Source organism: Orycteropus afer, unplaced genomic scaffold (genome assembly GCF_000298275.1).
Source record: "Orycteropus afer afer isolate SDZICR_OR568_19922 unplaced genomic scaffold, OryAfe1.0 scaffold00087, whole genome shotgun sequence".
Taxonomy (NCBI): domain Eukaryota; kingdom Metazoa; phylum Chordata; class Mammalia; order Tubulidentata; family Orycteropodidae; genus Orycteropus; species Orycteropus afer.
Window position 1 is genome coordinate 11,076,440 of NW_006921674.1, and position 24,718 is coordinate 11,101,157.

Here is a 24,718-nt window from a genome sequence, read left to right on the forward strand (position 1 = left end):
ACAGCACATAACAACACAACAACAATGCTTATATCTCGTAACATGAATTGATTCCCTGATATACTTTGGTAATGTTGTGAGAAAGGGTCATTCCCTGGAGAAAGATATCATGCTAGGTAAAGTATAGGGTCAGCAGAAAAGGAGAAGACCCTCAACGTGATGGACTGAAATAAATTCGAGAACATATCCAAGGAGGGGGCACTATGAGTTGGGTTCAACTCGACGGCACATAACAACAACAACATGTTTCAAACATGTATGTAGTTCTCTTTTGGGTCCATTGATGTCTTCTACATTCTCTCTAGATATAGGTAAAATACAATTATTTATTCCCCTCAGTGACCAACATGTTTTATCCTCTTTAAATTAGTGTTATAAATACAAATGCCTATGCAAGAAGATTACAACTTTTCTTTACGTAATTGAATTAAAAACAAGATATGAAGCAACAGCAACAAAATATTAAGTGGATGCAATAATTTATTGTTATGTTATATAGAATTTACCTATTTTAAATTGTTTTGTCTGAATAAGAAAGTCCTACTTAAAATTTAATGAAAGAGAGAAAGAGATATTTAGAACGTTTAAAATGTTTGGTGATATTCTAACCATTATGTTCCACATGTCTTTGAGATAAAAATGCTAGTCATCAGGATTTATTGAAAATGAACTCCTATTAATGCAAGAAACATGTTGTCATGAAATGAAAATCAAGTAAATAAAGCAACATTGAGTGTTTACATTCTTATAACTGAAACAAAGCTGAGAATTTAGGCAATTTAATGCCTAAATTTAAGAATTATCTATTGACTAAAGCAGATAAAAATAAATTCTCATACACTTCCTTAACCCTCTGCTTGGTTATGGCCTCCGAGATTATAACCATTTTATGGCTAAAGATGTTATTATTTTAATTGTGAGTGGGTATTTTTTATTATAGTAATTTTAATATAATATGATTTATGGTATTATGTTTATTGTTACTCACATTATCCCGGAATCGAAAACTGTGTCCAATTTTAGTCCTTTACATAAAATATCTTAGTCAGTTTTCAATTTATTTTGTATTTCAGCCTCAACTGATCCAATTTTTTAGAAGGAAGATTCTTTATTGTTGAAAAACAGGTGAACTTATTCTAGTTATCTTAATTATGTTACAAATTTGCATAGAAAATGTGTCTATACTTAGTTTCACTATGGATCTTAATTATTATAAGAATTTCATCATAACCTTAAACATTGTTTCTTTTTACTTTTCTATTTTTAAGATTTGATTATTTTTCTTGAATAAAAAACTTCACTCCAACCTAGTTGTCCACATTTATAATCCTATCAGTCTTATTCTTGGTCCTTTCTTTCAAATGTTGAGCTGTTGCCTTTCTAGCATGTTTTAGTGTTTCACTGGAGAGTAAAGGTTTATATTTCTGCCCTTCTTAGCCCTAATGCTGTGTCTGTTTTTATAAAGCACTCACTGTATCTTTTTTTTTCCCAATACATTATAGCATTTTTCTTCCAATTTTATTGTGGATTCAGTGCCTGAAATTTTTTCAGAAATATTCTATACCAGCCTTTTAGTGGAAGGAATGACAATATCATATTTATGACCTTGAACATGGAGAGATAAAAGCAGGTTTGCGCTGTAGAAAGAGTGTGCATTTTTCTGTTTGGTTGAAAATAGTTTTGACCTTTTGGAACAGTGTTACCAATATGATGAATATCCTCATGCTTACACTTGGTGTCATTTTTTTATATTTGTATAATAATTAAACATGAGTAAGGGTTTCACAGATGAGCTTTCGATAAACAGGTGCTAACCTTTTGATATCTATATTTTACCAGTACCTTCTGAACAAAACTTATTTCTTCCCTTTAGCAATGAAATTCTAGTAAAATCCTACTGAGAATTTTTCAGCTGGAAATAAAAACTATTTAATGTTATTGGTCTGGGAATCTTAAGTTAGTTAGAATGTGTGAATGATAGATTTCCTGTTATCCTGTGTCAGGCTCAAATAAATTCTGTGGTGACTGGATTGTGTCTCAGAGGAAATGTAGGCATGTTTATTTGTAACATCTTTATTTGTAAAAAAAAATTCCCTTTGACTCTTCAACCTATACTTTTGTGTATCCTTGGATTAATGTGACATCCCTCTTACGGTTAATCAAATTGGGGATAATAAATCTCCTTCAGTCTTACATTGTCAATCTGTGTCAATATCTGTTTCCTCCAAATTTAATGTTACAGTAATGTTGAAAAATAAAAGTGTACACTTGAGGTACTCACGTGAGATACAACTTCGAAAGGCCTTCCTTATTCATCTTGCCCTTTTTCTTTTTGACTTACTGCCTTCTATGATTTACTAGTGGTGCATTTCTAAATTTTAAGATGCTTAAGAAATACTTGTTAAATAAATCTATGCTATCCCTGAAAATATGATGAAGAAATGCTATTAAAAACTTTCTGTATATATTTTTATTTTTTCTATGCTCATATATCACTATTAATAATACAATTTTAAGGTGCTATGAGTAAGCTAAATATAGTCAATTCTGTCTATGTATTCTAGGACCAAATGGAACCTAAGGGATATCTTTCTCATGATCAAAATGCATTTTGTTTTTCTCCAGAAATCAAAAATCTCCACATATGACAAAATGTGGGCTTTTATGAGTAGCAGGAGGCAGTCAGTGCTCGTCAAAAGTAATGAAGAAGGCATCCAGCGAGTCCTCACCTCTGATTATGCTTTCCTAATGGAGTCAACAACTATAGAGTTTGTCACTCAGCGGAATTGTAACCTGACACAGATCGGCGGCCTTATAGACTCCAAAGGTTATGGCGTTGGCACCCCCATGGGTAGGTTATATATCGGCCACTTGTTCTTTGTTCATTAATCTCAGTTGCTGTGAGAAACGGAAAAGACACTGCTACCATATGCCTTTAAGAATTTTGTTTTACCAAGTACATCACAGTATATTCTGTTACTGTATAAAAACAGGGAAACACTTTGGAAATCTGCCTCTAAATAGATATGTAACAGAGGAAATATTAATTTCTACCAAAATGATTTCTCAGAACTTTTAGCTGGTCTGCATTCTCTGGATGAGGGCAGAGATTTGTATCTTCTTGTTGTTGCTGTTACTGTTGTTACATGCCCACACAACAGTGCCCGTACTCCTTGGATCCTTAATTATTATGTATTGAACAAGTGAATTCTACATTTGAAAATATGATACTATAGCAAGATTTATATACAGAAAACCAAATCACTTTTAGAACTGTATAAAAGCATGGCATTTTATATGATTAAATGTGATAGACTCATTATGTAAATTTTAGTTTTCCGAGGTAGTAAGAACTGAGCAGGATTAGGGAAAAATGTGTGAGGAATTTGGAGGAGGGTACAGTTGCCTTCATTATGAAGAGTTACATGACAGAACTCATAATTTCAGAAATAAAATATGGTGACTTTCACCTCATAAAGTCACCTCAAACTTAAGGGATTTTGTTTGCTTGCTTGCTTTTTTTGTAACTGTATTTTACCAAAGGACTGTCTCTATCATACTATCTTGCTGTGATAGAATGTTTGCTATAAATAAGTAAAAATAATTTATTATACAAATCTTTAAAACCAACTAGGATATTTCAGATATGAAACTATGAGAAAAGAAAGATACCATTGAATCAGTTCTAAGAAACATCTCTGTTATAGTTTATTGGATCATAAAAAGATCAATTTAAAAAATGATATTTTATAGTGTTTTTGGTGAATGTTTACACTGCAAATTAGGTTGTCATTTCTACACAAATTGTTCAGAGACATTTTTTACATTCTTAGCAATGCACAAACATTCTCGTTATTCCCTTGTTCTATATCCATTAATCTAGTTTCCCTTCCCTCTTACTAGGGCTTTGAACCAATTCTTCCCTTCCAGTCATAGCTAACAAGGGAAACCAGAATGGACCAAATGTGTAAAATGTGGGTGAACTGAAATGAAAACTGGAACGGGAAAAATTACAAGTCAATGGCCTGCTAAAAACTTAATATTCCTCTTAGAAAACAAGGGCAGTGTGCATGTTGCATAGAAACCAAATCTCTTAACTGGAAAAGTAGGAATCAACGGTGCCCCACTCAAAGATGGAGGTTGTCTGGGCTGCTTTGAATGTATGTTAGTCTTCACAGTACTGGCAATAATCCAGTCTCCCACATTATGCTCCTGAAAGGGCTCACCATGCTTCGTCCAGTCTCCCATTCCAATATCTCATTTCATAATTTTTCCTGTTCTGGTTATTGTTCCACTATACTGAAGTTTAAACAACAACAACAAAAATGTGGCTCTGTTCTGATTTTGCTTGCATTGGCCATAGTGGAACAGATTCAAACTGGTTTGAAGTCCTGTCCCTTACTATCTCATCTTTGTTTCAAAGTAATTGGTGATTATTTGATCCCATAGAGATGATTTTTAAAGGAGCACAATACTTACAGGTGATACTCTTTCTTTATTTTGTGAGCCAATCTGCTATTTAGCTAAAAGCTAACCTCAGGGCCTAGTTCTAGTTTGAGGTTTAAAGAATACTTCAGAGAAATCCTGTTGGGGAGTCCTCTAGCCTCAACCAGTTTCATACGTCTGGATTTTTTTTTTTAAGAATTTGAAGTTTTATTCCACATTTTTCTTCCATTCTATGAGGCCCTGATTAGAATGGTAGTTAGTGGTAGCCTGGCACTATCTAGTTCTGGTCTCAGGGTAGATAAGGCTATATGGTTCCTGTAGACTATTAGTCCTGTTAACTAGTTTCTTCTCTGAGTCTTTGGTTTCCTTCTTTTGTTTTTCTCCAGATGAGTAGAAACTGATAGCTGTAACTTAGATGGATGTTCACAAGATTTTAAATCCTCAGACACTACTCACCAGGCTAGGATATAGAACATAAATTCTATGAATAGTGGTCTCTGTATAAACACCAGTTCTTGTATTTTATAAAAATGAATCATATAATATTTGTCCTTTTGTAATTGACTTATTTCATTCAGCATAATGCTCTCCAGATTCATCCACATTTTAAGATGTTTTATGGACACATCATTCTTTATGGCTGTATAGTATTCCATTGATTGTATGTACCCCATTCCTCCATTCATCTGTTGATGGCCACTTCGGTTGTTTTCATCTTGTTGCTATTTTGGTTAGTGCTGCCATGAACATTGGCATGTATATGTCTGCTCCTGTCTCTTCTGTGAGATCTCTAGGGTACATACCTAGAAATAGGATTGCTGAACAATAAGGTATTTCTATTTTTAACTTTTCCAGGTAGCACCATAATGTTTTCCATAGTGGTTGGACCATTTCACAATCCTACCAGCAGTGGACAAGTGTTTCAATCTCCCTATGTCCTCAACAACATTTGTTGTTTTCTATTTACCTGTTTGCTTTTCATTTTTGCCATTTTAGCAAGGGTGAAATGAAATCTCATTGTACTTCTGATGTTTATTTCTCTAATGGCTAAGAATTGTCATTAGAGATTGCCTTTCATAAGTTTATTGGCTATGGCATAGTGCTTAAGGCATTTGACTTCTAATCAGAAGGCTGTCAGTTCAAACCCACCAGCCACTCCATGGAAAGAAGATTGGACAATTTACTTCCATAGTGATACCACCTCGGAAACACAAGGAGGGGTCGCTATGAGTCCAATCGACTCAACATCAGTGAGTTTTTTTTTCTAATGGTTTTGAGACTCAGCACCATTTTTGATTTGGCCCTATGTTTGATAGTATTTACTAAAAGGCATTGATATTATTAAAGAAAACATAAAATAATTCAAAATGTTAATAAATATATTGACTAAATTTATTATTGTAACATTTAAAATTGAGGAAAACACAGTGCACAGAACTTAGAATTTCTATTTCATTTTAAGCTTATCTTATAGATAAGATGAAAGAACAAAACCAATTTAAAACTGTAAGCCTTAGGATGTAGTTTTTCTTTTTTCCCCCTTTATCTCTTTAACCCTTGGTTTATCAGATCAACATTTGCCCTTCTGAAGAAAGCTGAGTTATTGTGGTAATATTCACTGATGTTAGCAATGTCACTTGCATAAGAAACTTTGAGAAGTTGAATTGAAATATGTATTTCTAGTGTAATAATTTCTTCACTGTATATAGATTAGTGCAGGGTAATAAAGTAGTATTTTTTAAAAATTAGGCAAAATACATGATACAATTCTAGCTTTCATAAGGAGCTTCCAAGAATTTCACTGTGAAATTTCTAGTCTACACACAGTTCCAGGGATATGAACATCTGACTTATGGAGAACTACTACTTGCCCTTTAATGTTATATACATTTTCCCTCAGTTTGAAACATTTGAACCAACCCCTACTCAAAAAAAGAAACAAACACAAATTCTCCATTAAATCACCTTCACTTGCTGCATGGGTACTTTTTAAATAGTTGGAAAGGTTTCAAGCCTTTTCTTGTACTAAAGTAAGAACCATATGCATCTTTTCCAAATCACTTAATTACACATTTAGGAATGGACCTTGTTTGTAACCCAGTGACTGCCTATGTATTAATAAAGACTCGAAAGATCAGGATAATAGTTTGATATGACAAATACTTCAGACTTGGAAGCACATTCTTTATTTCTATTGCCAATGATACTGAATTTAAATTTATTAAGCTGTTTCATTACTATTAGAATAAAATTCTTAATATATTAACACAAGTTTTGTTTTGACCTAGTCCTGAAGGAGATAAATTTGAATACAGTACTTTATGTTCAAATGAATGATTATTCAAATCATTCATCTGCAGATACTGCAATATATTTTTTGTTTATTTTGTTCAGATAATGTGTTGTCTTCTGTTTTAAACCAAAAATACCAAACACACTTCCATCGAGTCGAACCCGACTCATAGTGACCCCTCCTTGGATTTCTGAGATGGTATCACTACGGAAGGAGATTGTCCAGTCTTCCTTCTGAGAAATGGCTGATGGGTTTGAGCTGCCAGCCTTCTGGTTAGCAGTCAAATGCCTTAGAGGTCCCATTTAACTTTAGAAAATGGCATCTTATTTGCTTTTAACATAGCATAAAAGTAAAATGGTTTTGAGACTCAGTACATTATGAAGGAGTCTTAATGTACTCATAAAACTTTATCAAAAAAGTATAATCTGCAAAGAGACTTCACTCCCTCACATACTTCAATTCAGATAAAAAGGTTTCAGGCAGTATTTACTTTTTCATACCTCTCCTAGGAAAATAGGAGTCCTGGTGGTGCAGTGGTTAAGTGCTTGGCTGCTAACCAAACTCACCAGCTGTTCAACAGGGGAGAGATATGGCAGACTGCTTTTGTAAAGATGTTCAGTTTTGAACCATCTGAGGCAGTTCTACGCTGTCTTATGATGTTGCTATGAGTCAGAATTGACTTGAGGACAGTAATTTTGGTTTGGATTTTGGCTAGGAATACTACCTAATGAATTATTTATATATATTAAGTAACTAATAAACATGATGAAATGTGACTCTAGTACTGAATGAGATTCTGACTTCTTACACGCTATCAATCAGCATCATGATCTGTGTTTCTAAACTAGTTAACAAGGGTTTGCCTTTTACGTCATCTTTACTCAACCATACTGAAGATTATTTGTAATAGATGATATTTACTTATTTTAAAATTTTGCTTAATCATTAACCAAAAAAGGAAAGAATGTACTTAGGTATAAAAAATGTGTTTGAGGCTCTTCCTCTTTTCCCAGCAGGAGTTAATGAGACCAATATATTCAAAGCACAATAATAGGGGCTAAAGTTCTGGAAAATTTAGATCAATTCCAGAAATCCCCAGGATTTTGAATTTATATCTGCACGGGCTATCATCTGTAATGAAAATTTCATCTTTACTAATATTGTGTGATCAAAGAAAGGAGATGCCTTTTCTTTGCTCAGGTTTTGAGATATTGCCATGGAGGCACATGAGGTTAGGTGCAGAAGATGAGAACAGAACACACTATGAGTCTTTTGGAGAAAGAAATCAGGCATAAATTCAATCAGTTATAGATATGTTTTCCTTTTTCAAAAAATCCATGTATCCTTTTCCTTGCCTGCGCATCTCTCTCCTTCCGTGTGATTTGTCAAGGGGCCTGACCATCACCATTCATCACTCTGAGTGTGATGATTCCTGTCTGAAGTGTATATATTGCGAGTTTGCTGAATGACTCAGATATAAGCTATTTAATTAAGAAAGCTCTGTTTACACAAAAATATCTTAGAGGAGCAATCAACAACGATATGAAGGTAAATGCTAAATAAGCAGAAGCTGGTTTAATTAAGTTTGGGGTGACATTAAATCTCTCTCATAGTTTTCCTGACTGCAGCTATAGTGTTTTAACGTGGCATTTATAATATGGTAGATTATTGAAGTTCTAGGTGTTCTTACCCATAATAAGTTAACTAAATTTCTTATTCATTCAAACAAATATTCAAAAGAATAAAATACAACAAAAACAAAAGCAAAACTCTGGGTGGAGAAAAAACAAAGCTAGCAAATCATAGAAATTGTTATCAAGAAATATATAAAATGTATGAGTTTTCACAGTCTTGCCTCTTAATTCACTATAGTTTGTTATCTATTTATCTGAACAGAGAGAATTTCTACTTCATAGCACATTTGACTACATTTTCTCCCTTCTGACTGCCTGTGCTAAAAGCCTTCTTGTCCTTTCCTTTTAAATGTTGAATGTACATTGCACTTTGGGGACAAGGCAGACTCAGCAGACCATGAGCTAGAGGAAAAGAAGCATTCCAGAAATAATAATAATAATTAAAAAAAAAAAAAATTAGGGCCAGTTGGTGTTATTTTGCTTTGCTGTGCTCAGTTAGATACTAGTATTGTACATTCACTAGAGATCCTGATTAAAATTATTGCTATTTTAGCAGTGAGCTCATGGCATACTTCTTTTATTTGTTAGTTCCTTCACAATTTTAATAGCATATGTGATACATGTGACAGCAGAGAAGTAGATGGAGGGATTTGTGCTCCTATTTGTCCACAACATTGATGATGCTAGATTTTATGTAATCTCAGTTTCTCTCATTTTACCTTTGGGATTAAATCAATAGTAAGTTGCAAACAGTCAATGAATAATTTTTCCTGTGAAGAAAACTCAAAATAGTCATATCTTAGTCATGGAATTACTGAAATATGTGCTATATATGAAGACTGTAAAGAATAAATATGAAGATGAAATGAATATATGTTGACATATATATTTATATAAAACCTGCAAGCTTGTCGTATTGTGTTACCTTGTGTGTTGCTGTGAGGCTGGAGGCTATGCCAGCAGTATTTCATATACCAGCAGGATCTCCCATCGTGGACAGGTTTCAGCAGAGCTGCCAGACTCAGACAGACTCAGAGGAAGGAAGGGGCTATTCATTTCTCAAAGAATTGGCCAGTCAAAACTTTATGATAATAATTTATAATAATATTAAAATTATTTAACTGACAATTATATATATTTTTTTATTTCAATAATATTTACCAATTTAGATATGAATATTAGGTTATATTTCATAATTTAATTTCAATGTTACTTTTACAAATTAAGTAAGCTCAGGTGGCACTGTGGTTAAAACATTAGGCTGCTAACCAAAAGGTTATCAATTCAAACTCACCAGCTGCTCCATGGGAGAAAGATGAGACAGTTTGTTTCTGTAAAGACTTACAGCCTATAGGAAACCCTAGAGGGCAATTCTACTCTATCCTATAGGGTCGCTTTAAGTCAGAATCAACTTGATGGCATAAGTTTGTTATTTTTTGGTTTATAAATTAGTGTTTTAAAGTATATTTATATAAATGCACAAAAAATAGCAGTTGTCCTATTAATATCTTTCATGGAATTTTTATCTCTTTATAATACCCTTATATTTAATCAACCTAAGATAAAAATGTTATCTTGGTTTGTATCAAAAACTTTTTTAGGTATCGATATAGCACTTTGTCATATAAACAATGTGAGATTTCCTTGTTTCCCTTCTATTTTCTAATTTAAAATGCACTGAATTTCTCTGCTGCTTTATTTTTCTTTACTTGCTGAAGTAAAGTATGTAGAATTAGTACTAGGTAAGGCATGTTGTTTGTTTAAGGCAGATGCCAGTGTTTATAAAAATAGAAGACAGTATGAGAAGCATAATTTTTCCCTGTTTTTGCCCACCATCCATTTCTAGCATTCCCAATTCATCATATAATAAGTACTGTAATATTCATCATTATAGATGCATAAAATTGTCGGCCTTCAGTTCCTCAGCTTTACTGAAATGAATGAATACATTTGTCTTCATTAGGTGAACATAATGCACAAAAATTGATGCAAATTATTCATCTTTCTGCAGGTCAAACCTTCCATTAAAATGCATTCTATTTTTTTCATTGCAAAAGCAGCATAATTTTAACATTGGTGAAGTCATTTTGCAAGGCTAAACCTAGATGCAATAATTTTCAGAGCCAGAATTAAACAAACTAAAAAATAAAGTAGAATTGACCCTGTAGGTGATGTACATTTCTGGCATCTTTGTTAACATCCAGCGTTCGTGTCACTGAAAACAGATGAGAATCTCAGTACACTGTGCCTACTCTGCAGACAGCACCAACAGATTCTACACGTTAGACTCCAGGAAGCCTTCAGAGGAACCTGATGAATTGTGAGCACCCGTGTGAACAGCGTTCATTAATATTATAAATGCTGACCTGATGGGCCCCAAAAGATAGCACAAATGCATAATTCTTGTGAAAACAGAATTAGTTCTGGAGATATTATACAAAAACATTGGATCACATAATTAATTTAGTTAGTGTTTTAAGCTTATCAACCCAAGATTATGGATTCAAATAGTATTTTGGATTAGTTAGTCATAAACTAAGGAGCTCTGGTGGTATAGTAAATAACGGACTTGACTGCTAACCAGAAGGTCAGCGATTCAAACCTACCAGCTGATCCCTGGAAAGAAGACTGGGCTATCTACTTCCATAAAGATTTACAGCCTCGGAAACCCATTGGGGGTCGCTATGAGTCAGAAATGACTCCGTGGCCGTGAGTTTTTTTTTTTTTTTTTTTTGGTTTGAGTCGTAGACTAGCTCTTCCAGATAGTTATCTTTTGCTTAGCAGGGCTAAGTAAGAGCAATGAATCAGACTTTTTAGAAAAAAAAAAAAGTCAAAACATAAGGGTAAAATGCATAAGCACTAAATTCCAAAGAATAATGTCTTTCATTCACTGTGGGTTCTTGTTATAGACATATTCTTAACATGCTCACTGTGAGTCAGAACTGATTTGATGGCATTTAACAACAGTACACACAGCATGTGGCCATTTTAGTCAGCTGAATTCCTCTAGGTTTCAGACCTAAATCAAGTTCTGGAGCTTCCCTGAGACTCAGTAGCCTCCCCTGTTAATAGATGTAATCATGTCTACATAACTGGATGTGGTAAGGATTAAATTTACTACATATATCGTATTTGGCTCAGAGCAGTTACACAACACAGAATTCTAAAGGGCTATCTTGAACAAATATCCTCTAATAATTGAAATTATTTGTTGCTGGTCTTTGAAGAGTTTGTGGCTTATTATTATTATTATTTTTTAAAATCTGTGTTCTTTATATATCCAGAAATGTTGAATGTATAATAGGTGAGTCAGGGTAGAATATGGCTCTTTGCTAACCAATTAGAAACCCATTGCTACAGACTCTAATTGGGATTTTATCATTGGCCAATCAGTATGTTGTAGCTCAATAATCATCATTTTGAGGGAAGAAAGAAACAAAAATCTGCTTTATAAAGATGAGATAATTCCTATCTTAGGATGTTAAACAAGTAAGATGAAGTTGTTCCTTCTTCAAACATGTCTCAAGTGTTTAGTAAACAGAGCTTATCTTCATCTCTTAAGACATGTATATTTCCTTTTCATTTGATTAATGTACAGAAATGTTATCATTCTTCAACCTGCTTGACTCTGTAAAATAATAAACACAAAATGCAAATATATACAATTCCTTCTCTTAAGTAAACAATTGTGGAAAGACAGATTTAAAACAAAAAATGGGAAAATACAATATTGAACAAGGGTCCTGTTACTTATAGTTTAGGGGCTCAGAGAGATGGAATCCAGTGAGAACCAAAACAGTTAAGTTGCACAAGGGACTTGAGTTCTACCCCCAACAAATGGGTAGGTTATTTGCTTGAAAATTACTCTCTTTCCAACTTTTTGTGTGTTTGAAGATTTTAAGGATTACAACTAGAATGATGGTTTTATTTTAAACATCTAAATTTTATAATTAGTTCAGATTTCTTAATTGGATTTGGAATAAAAACATTATAGTAAGGAAAATATTCCTAACATTTTCATTTCTAACACTGTTAAAAATGATTACTATACAGATGCCAAATTCTAATGAAGGCAGGATTTTTAGAATAAAACTGTTTCTGTTTTTATGCTAAGTGTCAGCATTTCATGACTTAAGTACCTGAAGAATAAATGTGACAATAAATCTGGTTCACCATCCACTTTTAAGTAATATATGTGAAATGCATCAGAACAAGTAAAAAGAGTTTGCTTTCATTATTTGCTGATAATAATTGAGCTTTTTTCTTTTCTCCGTATGTTAGAAAATATTTATACTGCAAATTAAAGGCAACTGGCTAGTACATATAGTACATATACTTTATCATTTATTTTTATTAATATATATTAGATGCCTCATATAAATATCTCCCCTCATAATGTTAGATGTGTGAATGTATTCCTGAAGATTCTGAAAGTATTTCTTCTAGTACAGTACATTCCCATCACTGTAGCATTTTGAGATCTGCTACAGAGGAAAAAGCACAACTTGTATCTGAATTTAGCCAATTATTGATTTCCAACATAAGCACTTTGATGTTGATTACAATATTTTTGATGATGCACATATTTGATAGCTTTACATATTTTCTCCCAAGACATACATAGTCTTCATTTGATAATTTTTTACATCTTTGATGTACAGTAATTTTATAAATGAAGTTCTTCTTTTCTATATTCATTTTCTATGATTTCTACATTAGCAGTGGTGGCATTTATGCTTGGCTCTGTACCACCATGATTCTGATCCCTTATACTTGTTTTCTAGCCTTTATTTATAGGAGAAATGACCAAAGTGTTACGTTTGGGATGCTATCACTATCATTTTCCTTTCCCATACAAGCCTCTCTAAACCAGGAATGTATATAGAAAGAGAATGGAGGAAACTTTGGTACAAGGCAGTCAAAGCAAAAGAAGGGGTAATTATTTCTACCCCTATTTCCAAATGAGTGCAACTTTTGCTGAGTACCTACTGTGCAAACTGTTAGCATTTTGTTCCTTCCTCATATTTGTATCTTTGTGTTCCATATATGCATTTTTTGTTGCAGTGAACACACCAGGAGAGCAGGGTTCCAATTCAGGTTATTCACCCCTGTATTGTTAGAATCTAGTGCCATTGTGCTATACTTAGAATCTAATGCCTGTGCTTAGTAATATTTGTGTATTTAATTTGTGTATTAAATTTCTGGAGAGGCTAGAGGTATTTTTTTTTAAGTGAACTAGACATTAGGCTTGTTCTCAGGGCACTTACACCAAAATCCAGTGGGGGAAGCTATTGAAAAACATGAGAATGTGTATGAGAAAGTCAGCATTGTGCTTTGACACTGAAGCGGAAGGATCCTTTATATTCCTGTAGCAGCCAAGGAAAAGTTATGTAAAAATAGTAAAGGGTTAGTGGAAGAAACTTATCTGCATAACAGGAAGTTGAAACAGAAAATCCAAGAAAAATCAGATGGTACTACATGCTGTGGGAAATACAACTATTTTTTATTGCTGGCAAGTTAGAGTAAGGAAAAGATAACACAATTAGGAAGGTATCTGGAATAGCATAAAGAAAGAGGTTGTATTACATATTTAGTAATTAAGAGTATATGCTATACCTTTAGAGAATCACTGCAAAATTGTAAGCAACAATTGATGTTACTGTATTACCCATGTGAAAATATTCCAAGGCATCATAGGGTGATGGGCCACTTCTATGTGACATTTTACCATTCTGTGATTAAAATATTTAGAATAACAAATATATTTTCAAGATGAGATGACTCTATTCTCTTTTATTGATGGATTCCTTATGGGCCAATCAAGTGAAAGACTTTAAAATACCTCCAAAAGAAAATGCAAAGAGTAGTACAGTAATACCACAAAAGTTTTAACTGCTCTCTTAAAGAAAGTCTGATACGAGTCCATTGTTGTTGTTAGTTGTTGTCTAGTCAACTTAGTAACACAAGATGTGCAGAGTAGAGCTGCTCCATAGAGTTTTCAAGGCTGATCACCAGGCTTGTCTTCCATGGTGCAACTGGGTGGGTTCAATATGCCACCATTCTGTTACTAGTGCAGTGTTTAACCACTTGCACTACCCAGGAACTCCATAATGTGAGTCCATTGAGTCCATGAAGTATTTCATTGCTCCAGTGGCGTACTACATGCCACATACTAAGTGCCTAAGGCATTTGACTGCTAACCAGAAGGTTGGCTGTTCAAACCCACGAGTCATTCCACAGAAGAAAGATAGGGCCATCTACTTCTGTAGAGATACCGCCTCGGAAACACAAAGAGATATGCTATGAGTTGGAATCAACTTGATGGCAATAAGTTTGGTTTTGGTTTTTCATATATATAGTAAATTCTTCATTTGAAAGTATGGTATTAAAATTATTTGATACAGTTACTTTGGGGTACATAAAATTACTGAAGATATAGTTGTAAATATGGAAGACTAATTATTAAGTAAATAATCTACTATTTTTATCTATGCATGTGTGCACTCAAGAAATATTGATTGTGTACCTATTGTGTGCCATATATACTAACGAAACAGACATAATTCCTGTCCTCAAAATTTATAGCTTTATTTTCCTACTACTATAGCAAAATACCACAAAGTGAATGGCTCTATAGCACGGACATTTTTATTTTCTCACAGGTTGGAGGCCAAAATTCATATCAGGATCTTAGATGTGTCATTTCTTTCTGTGGCCCTCCTTCCTAGTTTCTGGTGATTGCCAGTGATCCTTGGCATTCCTTTGCTGCTTGTAGATGATCTACCTCTGTAGTCAGGTGGTGCCTTGGGTCTATTCCCCCCTTTACATATGATACCACTCAGAGGGGGTTAGGGTTAGGACCCATGCTACTCTGGCATAATCTCGTTAACATAATGAAGGTAAACTCATTTCTAAGTAGGATCACATCGAAGGTAAAAGGGTGGAGACTTCAATATATATTTTCTGAGGACAAAATTAAATCCATAACACAGCCTATTGGGGTAAATAGCCATTAATTAAATAATCACAGAAATACACATATTTTTTGGCTGCAAATCATAACATAGTCTAGAGAGAAAAAGAACAAAGATGATAAGACTTGTTTAATAGTATTAATGACTGAATAAACATCAAACTGGAAATATTGATATGAAATTAAATATGAAATGTAAAATCTATGTTATTCTCAAACCAAACTCATTGCCATCAAGTTGAATTTGAATTTGACTTGTAGTGACCACATATGGTTTCCAAGGCTGGAAATCTTTATAGAAGCAGACTGCTTCATTTTTCTTCCACAGAGCAGCTAGTGGGTTTGAACCACTGACTTTTTGGTAAGCAGCCAAGTGACTTAACCACTGTACCACCAGATCTTCTTAACAAAAACTTTTGTTAGCACTTCATAAATACAAATATAAGAGAGAAAAATTTCTAAGAGCCCGTAAAACCCTGAAGTCTCTAAAGAAAATATTCTAAGAAAATGTGGTCTTGATTTTGATTTTCTTGGGAGAGTTTATCATGGAAAGAACGTTAAGAAGAGAAATAACTCTAAAAGCACAGAAAATTGATTGTACATTTTTGGCACCTACCATTTCATCTCAGCACAGGAAATAGGGACTCATTTCATAAAATTTAACATTTCCAACAGCCCTATCATCTAAGAATGGGAGTTGATGGTTATAGAACATACTTTCAGACTATTTGTGCTAACAAATACTCTTTTACTTATCAGAACACTCCACCAAGGAAAACAATGACTACATATTTAAATGCATGAATATGCATAACAACTTATAAACTTATTTTTAACCCCAACTAATTCTAAGTGGCCAATAGCAAAAGTGTGAAATAAATCTATTTATGGACTCTATTGTATTCAATTTAAGAAAAAAATTGAGATGTCCATTATCTAGAGTTCTACTTCCATACTTTGTGGTTATATTATGATTTCTCTTTCTTGAAATTCATTACTTCATTTGAAAAGCATTTGTTGAATGATTACTATGTGATGGGCACTGTGCTAGATGTTGGATGGAGTAAAGTGAATAATGGATGATTGCTTTTCCACTGACAGGTGCCTGGTTTTTAGACAACATTCAAAGAGAGTCATGTGGGTTATATGTTTAAGCAACAGCTGTCAGACTTAACTCTCTCTCAGAGAAGATGAATGATCAAGGCATCATTTAAGTTTTTTGAGGCAAGTCCCTGGAATACCATATGTTTAGAGATTATGGAATAGTCACATACTCACAAGAATTATAAATGAATATATTTTAGAAACTTCATAATACCTTAGAATAATGACAAGCCAGAGGAAACCTAAAATTGCTGGTAGTCTACATCATAGAAATCCTTCTGGTACCCAAGGATAGTAACTTGTACCAGGGTCTTATCTAATTCTCTATTATGCACAGCATGTAATATAATAAGGATGGTATGAGTAGCTAAGAAATATAAAGTGAAGATAACTAAAAACCTTTGGGAACCTGCCAAAGAAGATATGGCATTATGAAGAACAATGTCATCCATTTCAGGATTTAATGAAATGATTACAGAATTTAGGTGCTATCAAGAAAAACATAAAGGTGTATAGCTTCTCCCCTAAATAAATCCCCTCAAATATCAATCTTACTATTTAAACATATTTAAATAAATCTTCCCCCCAAAGTATCTTCCAAAGGGACTTGAAAACCAGGTATGGAGAAACATTTTAAGATAGGTAGTGTGATCTGAATTCCTGTGACATGATGGTCATGAATGATATGGCATGATAAATGGAAAAAAGAGTATATGAAAATGTAACTTGATGATCTATGGTGTTATAATGTGCAAATACAAAGGCAGGAAGGATGATAAGTAGTCAGGGGCAAACAGAAAGTTCCAACAAAGAATAACATGTTTTTGAAAGAGAGAAACAATGTAATAAAAGTAAAAAATATTGTTATCTAAGGCAATACTTAAGGAGTCCTGTTGGCACAGTGATTAAAACACTTGGCTGCTAACCAGAGGGTCAGTGGATCAAACTCACTAGCTGCTCTAGGGAAAGAAAGTGATGACAGTCTGTTCTATAAAGATTTACAGGCTTGGAGACCCAGTTGGCCAGTTCTACTGTGTCCAATAGAGTTGCTATGAATTGGAAATGACAGCAGTGGGTTTTCCTTGTGTAAGGCAATACTTTTCAAATCAAGTTTAAAAGGAAGGAGGTGGCTGGGCAGAGAGACCTGAGTAAAAATGTTCTTTCTTTGAAAATAAATTTAATCATAACAAACAAGTTTTTTCTTTCCCTTTCTGTGAATTTAGAGGAGATTTTTTTTTTAAAATAGATTGTTCTTTAAGCATATTAGACAAAAGAATGCCTTAAAAAATAAAACAAGGCATACATTTGCACACAACATCCAAGTGTGTGGAAAACCCAATCTGAGGAATATTGGTGTAAAGACTTTTAGAAGGAGATATTGATGGAACACAAGAGTGCTTTTGTTTCTGACTTTGAAATTGATTTCATCATATGAAAGTAAAGAATTTCTGGAGGAATGGATGATAATCAGGATAGGTAATGTGATTTCAGCATATTTCACTAAAGAATGTTAAGAAATAGACAATGTGCTGTAAAGCCTGTAAAGAAAGCTATTTATCATTCAATAGGCATCACCAAGAATTAAAAGTAATGCTTGCTATCTTACTTTATTTCTGTACTGTCAGGAAAAAAAAATAAAAAAACAAAAAAAACACTGCTATCGAGTTGATTCCAACTCATAGTGACCCCCACTGGGTTTCCAAAGTGTAAATCTTTACGGAAGTACATTGCCCAGTCTTGCTTCCACAGAGTAGCTGATGGGTTTGAACCACCAACATTCTGGTTAGCAGTCAGATACCTTAGGCACCACACTGCCAGAGCACCTTTCTATAGGGTCTAGATGTATTAAAATAGCAAAAAGGGATAAGGGAAAATGTTATTGCATACTTAGAATTGCAAATTCATATAGAGTATTGAAAGAACATGTCAATGACTTGTTTAATATGGTTAGATTTTGGAAACAGGAAAGTATAACTACAAGTGCATACTATTCTATTAGTGATACACTTATAAAGAATGGTACAAAGGAAAATACAGAGAGAGGGAAGAAGTTGGAGAAGCAGAGAGAAAGATGAAGATGTCAGAGAAAGATAATGATAGAGATAAAGATGGACATAGATATAGATACAGGCATAAGCTAATAGGTAAGAAAAAGTGGGATAGCAGAGAAAGAGCAGAAAAATGAAGGGAAATGAAAGAAAAGGGGAATAGGAATGGGAAGGGAAGGGCAAGGAAAAGAAGGGGACAGCGAAGAGGAAAGTGGATGGGTGGGGAAGAAAGGGAAGAGAAGGGAAGGCAAGAGGGATGAAAGGAAAGGAAACAGAGAGGAAAGGTGACAAAAATAGAAAGCATGAGTAAGAAGAAAGACAAGGCAAAGGGATGGAAAAGTAGGGAGAAAGGCAGAGATGGAAGGAAGGGAGGATGAAAGAAAGGAAGGAAAATCAACGCAATTTAATAAAACTAGCAAGTTAGCTCTAAAATTTTTGATGAGATTTATATTAGTTGTGTGTGGTAATCACAGTAATTTCCTAAGTAGTTTTAATCAACAATTTGGGAAAGATTATTTTGAAGTAACATTTTTTTTTATTATTATTCATAAAGTATCTTTTTACATATACTGTCACTGCGTAACATGTGGAACTGAACTCTCATATTAGAGCTCATTTTGACCTCCAGTTCTCAGGCATCTGCCGTAGCAAGGGGTTTCGTAAGGTATAAACATATTTTTTGTTTTCTTGTTTCTTTCTTTTCAGTAATAACAAGATTTTCTTTTCTTTTTAGCTTGGTAAATCATATCTGCTGACAAATTGTCAAAAATAGTATTTTGAACATCATAACCTGTTACTATCAATATAAATATATGTTTAAATAATCAATGAAAATCCCATTGAGAGCAAAAATAGAGAAGAACCAACAGTCAAAAGTTGCAAATTAAAGTTTCAAGGGCCAAATCTGCCTTTCAGAAATTTTTGGTTTACCATGTATGATTTTTTTTTTTCTTTTTTATTCTTTTCTTTCTGTTTCTTTTTTTTATTATTTTAGTTTTTAATTTTGGAAATTTTAGATAAGACATTTCATGAGATCTCATTAAATATGAAATTATCTGGTCATCTTGGGTTAAAATTCCCACAGAGTATTTTATAAACTGTAACATTTAAGACTACATATTCCAGATTTCCAGATGTTTTTGTCTAGATTTCTTCATTCATTTATGATTGTTTGTCTGACCTTTTAGGTACTTTAGGATTTACGTTCAAGTTATAATATGTACATCATAGAACTGATACATTTAGCATTTCCACAGTTGTTTTCTGCTAACACGTAGAGTCCTCTTGCTGAAATGTACATCTTTCTCAGAGAAAACCTTACAGTGTGCAGCCCCAGCTTCTCTCAGTCACTGCTGAATGCTTTCACAGTTTTTTTTTTTTTTGCTTGCCAGCATATGGCTGGGAACTGGAGTTGGGGCTTGGGGCAAAACTTAAGCCCTGTCTAATGACTGTTCACCTCATTAAAGCTAAACGCATGACTATTCACGTTACAAGGAAGATAAAACATACTTCTGTTTCCTGATCTTTATGTGTCCTTGAGAGTTTCAACATGAAGTAGTTGACAATAGTTGACTTAATAGCATTTATATAGAACTGCTTACCAAGGAGCATCAAATAATCTACCAAAGAAGGAAAAAGTAATTTTTGAATCATTGTTCCTTTTGAAATAAAAATCACTTAAACTAATCAATGAAAGAATGAAAGAGTAAAATATGACAGTATTACTATCATTGATTCTTCCCTATATTAAAAAAAAAAAAAAAAAAAAACACCTTAAAATGAAGTATATTAACTTTCTGGATTTTATTTGAACAAATACCAATAATTCATTTCTACGTAGAGGAAAAGGAGCTCTGGTAGCATAGTGCCTAAGGCACTTGACTGCTAAACAGAAGGCTGTTGGTTCAAACCCATCAGCCACTCCTTGGAAGGAAGGTTGGGCAATCTACTTCCATAGTGATAATGCCTCAGAAACCCAAAGAGGGGTCATTATGAGTCGGGTCTGACTCGATGACACATAACAACAACAACAACATGGAGAGGAAAAGAAGTGAGTGTTGACGTGTGCTATCAGTGGAAAATCCTTATAGTCATACTCAATATTAGAAACAGCAACATCAGTTGGCAAATAATCCATATGTGTCTATCATTTGATGAAGAGTAAATGGCTTTTCTTTGTTTATGTCTTGTTTTGTTCTTGAGAATGTAGGAGAGATTTTTTAAAAAAATATTTTATTTTTATTGTTGTAGAAACGTACACCATACATACATGCACCAGTTCAACAATTTCTGTGTGTACAATTCAGTGACATTGATTATATTCTTTGAGTTGTGCAACCATTCTCATCCTTTTCAGTATTGTAATTCAGTGGTATGGGAAATTGACAATACAAAATAATTATTTTTAATATTGTTCAGCATGAGATAGGAACTAGCACAAAATATCAATCAGCTGATTCCAAAAATTTTCCACATTTGAAAATCTACTTTTCAAATAACCACCCCATAAAATCTTGCATATAATTGTATTTCTATTCTTATGAACATATCAGAAAATTTGACTGAGATATGACATTTCTAATTGAAAGACATATTGATAAACTACAATTTACTATTTAAATGGACTTTTTGTTACCAATCAAGTCTTACTTGCAGGGAAAAATACATGGTTAATCAGATTAGCTATACAATGTAAAAGTGAACTTGTGATTGGTGATATGTTAGATGTAGTCAGTCAATGAAAGCTGGGTAGCCCATTTAGATGGACTTATTATACATCAAAGAGACCAAAAGCACCACTGGATCCCTTTTATATTACATTAAGAATATTCTCAGTCAGTTAATAAGCTTCTAAGATTATGCAAGCATATATTGAAACCCTGTTATGTAAAAATGGCCTCGTGCATTAGTGGTTAAGTTTTGACTGCTCTCTGAAAAGGTGACAGATTGAACCCACCAGCCACTCTGTGGGAGAAAGATATGGCAGATGGAAACTCTATGGGGCAGTTCTACTCTGTCCTATGACTAGGAATCAATTGGAGTTGATGGAAGTGGGTTTTTTGGTAAGAAATACTTGAGGATCTTTATGATAGCTGGATCATAGTATTATAGATAGCTGGATAGATAGATACTAAATCTAAACCAAACTCACTGCTGTCAAATCGATCCAATTTATAGTGACCCTGTGAGACAGAGTTGAACTGCCCCCATATAATTTCCAAGACTGTCAGTTTTTATGGAAATAGACTGCCACATCTTTCTCCCATGGAGCTGCTTGTGGATTTGAACAGCTAAATTTTTGGTTAGCAGTTTAAGGCTCCTAAATTTATAGGTAAAATGCCCTATGTTAAGGAGCTTGTATCTATTCAAGAATGTGAGCCCCATAAGGAAAATACTGTTACCAGATGTCAAGGCTGAGTGCCCTGTGAACACTCAATGTGGACAGTAATATAGGCTGGGCTAATACAGTGATATCTGAAATGGTTGAGAGGCAGAATTTAAACTGCTCAGTGGCATTAGCGTAGTATTTGGAAGAGAGAATAGGAAAGAAGCTGAGAAGCAAAAATTTTTTCAGTATGTTTGGAAATTACTGTACAATGAAAATTAAATATGTGAGTTCAAATTATAGGAAATGGTACTAAAAATATAGACCAGCTTTTTAGGAAACATTGAAAAAATGTTGTAGAGAATGTCTGAGAAAACATTGTTTAGAAGCCATTTATTTCTACATCTGAGTAGACAAAGGAGTATATTAAAGAAACTACATCGCAGCTGGGTTTGGTAGAACTCCTCCTGCTTTTCAACGGGCTTCTTGCCTTTTATGATTCTACTTGTCTATTTTTAGCCGCTTACTTTTGCTTAAAAAAATAGTTATATTATTCCTGTTATATTAATGAAGTAAAAAACAAGATATATACAGTTGTCTTTCATAAGGAAGAAATGATTTCTGATCATATTAACTACTTTTAGTAAAAATAAAGCTGTAAGTATAGATGCAGACAAATTTTAGTAGAAACAGAAATTACAGACCACATCAAATGAAAGCTAAAATATTAAGTATTTTCTTATAAGCAGAAAAAAAACCTCATGGATCAATATGTGAGAGAGATGGCAGGCGCAGCATAGTGTTTTAGGAAAGATTAAACGTCAGAGACTGTCTGGATGGGAGAAAGCAGTAAGACCAATCCTTTGAGATAGTTGTTAAAAGATAAATGTAGTTCAATTTTTAGTTTTTAGATGCTTCTAGGAAACCAATTAAAAAACGTGTTACTTTGTAGTAGCTAATGGAGATAAATATCTAACCCCTCAGACTAAATCTTAAATTTATTTCATATTGTTACCTATGTTGAAAGGAATATCTCCCCCCAAGGCACAGAATGGCAAACAAATAAACAATTAAAAAAATTTTATATTGTTAGGCCATAGGGTCTTGGATGTAGGAGTTCATTTGCCATTTTTGAATAATCCAAGTTTGTAAAGAGCCATGCTTTGTATTATTTATATTGAATCCACAATAATGAGTGCCTATAATTTGCAGAATGTTCTGTATTCTGTAGCCCAGAATATGTTTTTTTGTTTGTTTTTATTCGGTTTAAATCATGGTTGTCCTAAGTTATTGCATTTAATTTTGGGAAAGATAATTTTTGCAACCTTACTAAAAATAGAGGTCACCATTCATCAAAGATTTGATTGTATTTTAGAATGATTGCTTGAAGGTAACTATACATCCTTGTAGTCTATCCATTTCTATTTGTGGATTCCCACTTACTGTTTTAATTATTTTCCTATGCTCTGAGCTGAGACTACCCTTTAGAAGGAGACCTTTTCTTTCTTAAAAACAAAATTCATTTTACCTTTCAAAATGTACAAAGCCATCACCTTATTTATCTCATTAAACTTCTATGTTCTGTCCTTTTCCAGTTGCTTTTTTCTACTGAAAATAAATATTGGCACACTTTGGAGAGTTTGGAAATCTCTACCCTCCTCTCACATTTTGTCATGCTAACCTTTAATTATGAAATTCTGCCTTTCTTGAAATAGTTTTTAACATGCCTTGTCTTTCCCTAGGTTCTCCATATCGAGATAAAATCACCATAGCGATTCTTCAGCTTCAAGAGGAAGGCAAGCTGCACATGATGAAGGAGAAGTGGTGGAGGGGCAACGGTTGTCCAGAGGAGGAAAGCAAAGAGGCCAGTGCCCTGGGGGTTCAAAATATTGGTGGCATCTTCATTGTTCTGGCGGCCGGCTTGGTGCTCTCGGTTTTTGTGGCAGTGGGAGAGTTTTTATACAAATCCAAAAAAAACGCTCAATTGGAAAAGGTAAATGTCACCTTGTTTAAATTAAAAACAATCATTGTGATTATAATAAAACAACCAATATTCTATCTTTCCAACCAAGGTAATGCTTAGAACTGTGCCTGATCACTGTCTTATGCTATTCATTATAAAAAAAAGATTCACAAAAAAGAACTCTGTATCACCCTCTTGGTTTTAAATTTGATCTTTATATGTTTAATGATAGACAGCTTTCAGGACACGTAATGGTTTCTACTCTTATGGAAGCCTGAAGAAAGAGAAACGTGCTTCAGGAATTTCACTGCGGTTAATTTAATGGAGAAATTTAATTAAGGAAGGAAGCAAAAACAGAAACTCTAATATGCAGGAATAAATACTTCTCTGCAGATAAATAAGATTTCAAGAAACAAAACTGTTTAACAGTTTAAAATTGAAGAGTAAATGAAATAAAAAAATCAAAAATATTTAGGTTAATAAATTTGTATTTGAAAAAAGTAACAGTGTACAGTATGAAAATTATAATTTTCTACATTAATGTGTATGTGTTCAACTAAAAATTGAACTACATTTATCTTTTAACAAAGATATATATATATTTGCTATTTAATAGTATTCTCAATAAATCCTTTATTTCCTGGTACCAAAGTATTTAAAACACTGTGTATAACCTCAAAAATATTGAGACTATCAAAATAATTGGTAGTATTTTAATCCAGTTAGTATTTTTTGCAAAAATCTTTGCATTCTGTTCTTGAAAATTTTGTGATATCATTCAGATTCTGTATGTCTGGTGCTATATCTTCTTCGTTTCTATAAGTAAGAGGAGATACGTTTATAGAGAAATTTCTGTTTCAGATCGTACTTAACACTTCTTGTATACAAATGAATAGCTCTGGACATGAGGCATTTATAAATTGATAGCTCTG

General features: G+C 33.5%; 1 protein-coding gene across 1 annotated transcript in view; it reads left to right on the top strand.

Moving 5' to 3' along the window:
* The window catches only part of GRIK2 (glutamate ionotropic receptor kainate type subunit 2), a 944,667-nt gene that overhangs the window by 905,766 nt on the left and 14,183 nt on the right, over window positions 1-24,718 (top strand). Inside the window, exons 14-15 of the mRNA XM_007942266.2 lie at window positions 2,626-2,851; window positions 23,566-23,816. Coding sequence (XP_007940457.1) covers window positions 2,626-2,851; window positions 23,566-23,816 — 477 coding nt within the window. The remainder of the gene's footprint in view (window positions 1-2,625; window positions 2,852-23,565; window positions 23,817-24,718) is intronic.